Source organism: Quercus robur, chromosome 7 (genome assembly GCF_932294415.1).
Source record: "Quercus robur chromosome 7, dhQueRobu3.1, whole genome shotgun sequence".
Classification (NCBI taxonomy): domain Eukaryota; kingdom Viridiplantae; phylum Streptophyta; class Magnoliopsida; order Fagales; family Fagaceae; genus Quercus; species Quercus robur.
Genome location: NC_065540.1, coordinates 28,540,585 through 28,546,476, shown reverse-complemented (window position 1 = coordinate 28,546,476; position 5,892 = coordinate 28,540,585). Strand labels below are relative to the sequence as shown.

At 34.1% G+C, this 5,892-nt stretch overlaps 1 protein-coding gene across 3 annotated transcripts; it reads left to right on the top strand.

Moving 5' to 3' along the window:
* The first annotated feature begins 2,829 nt into the window (after positions 1–2,829).
* On the top strand, positions 2,830–5,610 carry LOC126693024 (uncharacterized). 3 transcript variants are annotated; one of them, XM_050388878.1, is made up of 5 exons: positions 2,830–2,962; positions 3,301–3,702; positions 3,783–3,854; positions 3,937–4,221; positions 4,975–5,610. In XM_050388878.1, exons 2-4 carry the CDS (start codon positions 3,319–3,321, stop codon positions 4,177–4,179), a joined length of 699 nt encoding a protein of 232 aa, XP_050244835.1. In that variant the 5' UTR covers positions 2,830–2,962; positions 3,301–3,318; the 3' UTR covers positions 4,180–4,221; positions 4,975–5,610. The 3 variants fall into 3 exon arrangements, with proteins under 3 accessions (XP_050244835.1, XP_050244836.1, XP_050244834.1); XM_050388879.1 differs by lacking the exon at positions 4,975–5,610 and having other exon boundaries at positions 3,783–3,848; positions 3,937–4,390; XM_050388877.1 differs by lacking the exon at positions 4,975–5,610 and having other exon boundaries at positions 3,937–4,390.
* Positions 5,611–5,892: the final 282 nt, after the last annotated feature.

The window sequence follows — 5,892 nt, the reverse complement described above, 5'->3', positions numbered from 1 at the left end:
TAATCTTAAATCCACATCAAAAATATGAAAAACATGTTTGTTTAGTAATTCTTTCAAATCCTTGAATCTAGGTTATCACTATCCACACACATTCACTAGAGTTTATTTTTCAATCCAAATGTCATGCTTAATAAATTGAATTAGGGTTTATCACATGCATACACATTAAATTCAACATACAAATTGATTGACATATTGGATGATGTGATATGAATGCCGTAGTCTAGAAGACCGGTTTCACCGGGCAAGGTGGGTGCTTAACACCTTCCCACCTTGTAACATTGCCTTCGAGCTTAGATCAAGGGTTAGTAGATCAAATGCTTATCCATGTAATTTTTTATTTTTAGATTGTAACTAGGAAACAAAGCCATGTACTTTATCTTAGATTGTATCTAGGACAAGTCATGTAATTTTCTTATGATCAATGTAAATTCAATTTCAAATTAATAAAATGAGGAATTTTTCATTAATAGTTTTCTTATTTTTTCAATAATTAAATAAGTGGTGACTCCATTGTAAAATCCTTAATCTAAAGGGAAAAATATAACTAGTCGAACCTCCATTTTGAGAGGCAATAACACGACTCCACCCATTCATATGGGTTTGGCCCAACACATCATAAAAACGGGCCGGGGGCGCGGTCTCTCACAAGTGCTATTGTGTTTGATGCCATTGGTTGTATAGTTGCAAGTAAGTAATTTTAAAAAAAAAAATTAATGATTGTTTTGGTCTTTTCCTTGATTAATTTTTGTGAATTCTTTGGCTTTTTATTAATGATAGGTATAGAGATCTCAAGTGTGATAACATCTTTGTTAATAGAACCAAAAAATTAGTGAAAAATTCAAAATCTATTTGATGATTTCTTATTGCAGGTTGGTCTATGGCGGCTAAATGTGTTGGGGTGGAGTTGCTATTTTTTTTTTTTTTTTTTTTATTGAATGTGAGCATATTGTGTTTGATTTTGAATTTTTTTTTTTTTTTGTGGGTTTGTGTTTCATTTTGAATTTGCTGGGCTATAGTGTTTGTATTTTGTATTTTTTTTGAATTTTTAGTTTTTTGGATTTGTATTTTGCTGAACGTATTTTGTTTTATTTATGTTCTTTTATTTGTTTTGTATCTTTTAATTTAATTAAAATTTTAATTCAATTAAAAAAAACATTTGATTACCAAAAATTAATTTTTGGTAATCAAAATTTTTTTAGGTGGTTTTCGGCTATAGTGGCGTTTGAAGAACGCTACTATTGTATAGTCACTATAGACCTATAGTGGCGTTTTGTTTCTAAACGCCACTATAGGTCTACTTTATAGTAGCGTTTCTCGGCAGACCTATAGTGGCGTTCTAAAACGCTGCTATAGCATTTTTAAAAATTTAAAAAAAAAAAAAAAAATTGGTCTATAGTAGGGTTTGCAAACGCCACTATAGCCCAAATGGGTCTATAGTGGCGGTACAATAGTGGCGTTTGTAAACGCCACTGTACAAGTTTACTATATTGAATTTATTAATTTATGTGTCACCCACTGTTTTAAAAATTGGACTGAATCGGCTAGTTCAACCAGAAACTGGGCACTAGTTCATTTTGGTAAAATGCCCCAAAATCAAATAAACTTAGCTGAATTGAGAATTGAGGCACAACTGGTTCTTTGACCTTACCGATTTTTTAAAATCATCATGTTAATGTGTCATTGATCATAGGAATTGAAAGGCAATACAAATATTTTCAAAAGATTTTTTTTTTTTCCTTTTTCTCTCGGTTTTGTGACGAGAAAGGACTCCTTTTATTTATGCGCAATATAGGTATATATCACTTAGGTACTTTTTTTATTTCTTTCTTAAAATTCAGACACATAGCTAATTAACTAAAAATACAATTTTATCTCGTTAGAAAGAAAAAAGAAAAAAAAGGCACGTGACCGAAATTTATTGTGCTCCAGGCTTCTAGCCTCTTCCAGGTTCTTCTATTTAGTAGCCCTATATATAGTACTAGCCTCTGAGCACGCGCTCACACCCGTGCTCAGAGGCTTTTCTCTTTTTTGTGTAAATTTTAATAATTTACATCCATTATAATTTGGAATTGCTACATTTTCGAATCATAAAAAAGAAACCTAGGGGTGTGATGAAAATCCGATGAGTATTATGCGTTTATTGTTGAAGTGCAACTGACAAAAAATCTATTTCAATTAGAAATAACAATAGAGAGAAATGTAGAGGTGGGATGAAAAAACTTTTTTTTTTTTTTTTAATTTGGAAAAAATTTAGGAGTTTTTAAATTACTAATTTTACATGTCTCACCCTATTGTTTAGGTTTTAGTAGTGGATTAGTGGATGTGAAGTTATTTTGTAATGGGTTGTTGAGAATTATAGGATTGTCCTCTAAATTTGTCCAAGTGTAGGGGTATTTTGGAACAAAAAATATCTGGTCTAAATAGAAAAAACCCCTTAAATAATAGTATAGATATGTAAGGAAGTTTTATTTTACACATTTCTTTTTTATGAGAAATTCTATTCAAAAAATATGGGGAAGTTAAATATGTGGGGAGTTTTTTAAGCTATTAAGTAAAAGTAGGAATTTATATCAACATAGAAGTAGGAATGGGAACGCAAAAGTAGAAATTTATTAGAAATAGGAAGGCATTTCAACATAGAACTAGAAATTTATTAGTTTTGTTAATTTACTATTTTAACGTCATTCTTAAGTTTTAGGTATGAGTATTTTTTAAAGTAAAAAAATGTAATAACTAACTTTTTTTTTTTTGCCAGTTTACTCTTTTAACCCCATTTTTAAGTTATTAGTTAATTAATTTAAGGGTATTTTTGACAGGAAAAAACGCAATAACTAACTTTCTAAATACTCATAAAATATACGGAAAACTATATATTGAGGGCTCTTCTTACCGTTTCCTCAAAGGCTCTCCATTCCATTGCAAACAGAAGCGGCGCTAGGCTCTCGGAAGACCCTTTCAGGTATGTTTCTTTCTGTTTCTCTATTCTCTGGCTGGCTTATTCATTCATTCTCTGCCTATGATTTTCGTCTTGTCTGTATGTTTCTTGTTCTGTAATTAGGCAATTAGGGTTTCTACACCAAACTGTTATTCTGTTAGTGTTTGTTTTGGATTGCAATTTACAGATTTAATTTAATTGGGATTTGGATTGCTGCTTATTTATATATTTATTTAGGGTTTCCAAGATGGAATTATGGCAAATGTGAATTTTGAAACGTATCCATCGAACTGTTTGTTACTCTGTTAGTATATATAGTGTTTGTTTTGGATTGCTGCTGCTTAGTTTTACAAATTTATTAGGGTTTCGAAGACTGAAGGATGGCAGATGTGAAGGATTATGAGGACTATGAGGTGGTATTCTTTAGGCGCACTGAAAAAGAAGAAGAAGAAGAAGAAAAACAAGAATCCTTCGAGAGTTACCAATACCGCCTCCAGAGTAAAAGACACAGGAACATGATGGAATCACTTTCTTTCAAAAACCTTTCCAGGGAAGAAGACGAAGAGGAAGAAACAAACCCAAGCCCAAGCAAGAGTGCCAAGACCCTAGCACCAACCTCTCCCCTGAACAACCTCCCATCCTTTGAAAACATGGAATGCTCACCAGTGGTTGTACCCTGTTTTCGTAGAATTGAAATCATAGGTACCAAAGAGGAACCCACAGGTACCAGAGAGATATCTGACTTATGGTTCCCAGCGAGTGCGGTACGTACGTGTTGTGTGATTTTCTTTTTTTAGTAGAAAAGAAATGACAAGGATTTTAATTAAACTTGCTTGTTCTACAGGTTGATGAGAAAGACCTAAATCGATTTTCTAGCTATGCACAGACGGTGATAAAGCGCTACAACAAAGTGAAGGTCTTCTTCTTCTTCTTCTTCTTCTTCTTCATATTTATTAATGTATCTTGTAATAATCATAAATTTTGAACAATTGGTGCAGAAAACAGATTTTGAGTTTGTGAGATTGGTGAAGATGAGGTGGACATTGGGCCATTTTTATCTTCGCTTCAAGGCCAAGCCCAGCGGTGCAGGACCAGGTGCCACCTTGAAAACCTTTGAAGGAGATGTGCGCTGTAATTGGTGCCTTGTAAATGAAGAAGATGGGAGGCCCTTGAGTTGTCGTCTAATAGGCCGCAAATATGACGATTATTTGTATGTAAGACCGCCACCTTGGTACCACTAAACAATACATGCATGATACGTACCTCCCCAACTCCAAGCAAATGTACGTGAGCATGGTCGCAGGGGCCTTGTCCTTACTTATTATGCTCTGCTTTATGGGTTTCTTGTTGGTTTTGGGAACAAATTGCTGCTTTCTTAATTTGTTGGTTTGAATGACCTGCGACTAATATTTGCTATCTTATAAAAAAATAAATTAGTATCCTTATTTTACACATATCAGATTTTTAGGAAAAAAAAAATTCAATATATGTTTTTTTTTTTTTAGGGTCTATTTGGATAGAACTTATTTTGTTGAAACTGAAAACTGAAAACTGAAAATACTGTAGCAAAATAATTTTTAAATGTGTGAATAGTGCTGTGGAACCCATTTTTAATGAAAAAGTTGATAAAAAATAGAGTTTGTGGGACTCGTGAACAGTGCACAAGTGCACTGTTCACAACAGACCGGATCAACAGTTGCTGCTGGGAAGAATTAAAAAAAAAAAAAAAAACGCAGAAAGAAAACGCAAACGGGCAAACGCCCTATCCAAACTGTACCTTAATATATGTGTGGTCTTAGCTGTGTTGTTTCTCACCATTGCCTCTATCTCTATGCCAATTTGGTTGAGGTGGGGTTTATGGGTTTCTCATCTCATCTCCCATGACATAAGGTGAAATAGATCTCTCTTTAAACGAATAGCTTCTTACACCACGATGGCAAGTTGCTGGTCTCTTGTTGCCTGATTTATTGGTTCTTATAAAGAGGTGTACCATACTCTACCAACTTTTGCTTATTCTGGCTTCTTTGAATTTGTAGTTGTCTTGCAATATTCACCTCTTATTGGCTGCATATGTGAAGCTGTAATTCAGTCAACAGTACGAGTCCATGCATCAACATTGTAATTATTCAGCTGTCTGGTTCCTTATCAGCTCTAGGTGTGTGGTGGCTAGGGATCATCTTAGTGATGTCGTTAAGAGTGTGGGGTTCTCCTCATGAGCTCTGCTGCTTCCCTCTCCAAGCCGAATCATCTGCACTCCTCTGGGCAGTTAGATTAGCTGCTCAAGAGAATTGGCATCAAGTTGTGTTTGAAGGTGTCACTAAAGCCTCTGTTTTTGACTCCCTTGGCTCCTTGGATTTCTTCCGTGATTGGTCTATTAATTAGCACCTCCATTAGTAACATTCGTTGTTTAGCTGTTTCTTTTGCTGCCTTTAAGTTTAGTTGGGTCCAGAGAAACTGCAATTCTGCAGCCCATGTAGCTGCTAGACTTGCTTTTGAGCTCTTGTGATTCTGCTTCAATAAAGGCAACCTCCCAAGTTCCACCTCATACTGAGTCTGCTTGTAAGGTGGATTACCTAGCTTATTATTCCTTTTATGTTTTAATGTTATTGAAGTTTAGCAGGAAAAATAAAAAACAGTACGAGTCTATGCCTTGTAGACATACTTTTGACTAACTTTTGAGGTTCTATGGTAACATAAAGACACACTTTTGACTAGTTGTTGACTTTTTATTTTATTATATACTAACCTGTGCATATATTAAGAGCTATAAACTGAGCTTATAGTTTTGACATTATAGTATTAAACATTAACTGCAATAAAATAGATTGGAAGTAATTTTTGGTTGTAAGAGGTAGAGATCGTCCTCTCACACAAGAATGAGATAAGTGATACTTGAAGGCGGTTGACTAAACTTTTATGGATATCTTCATTGGATATACAATACTTTTCAATGT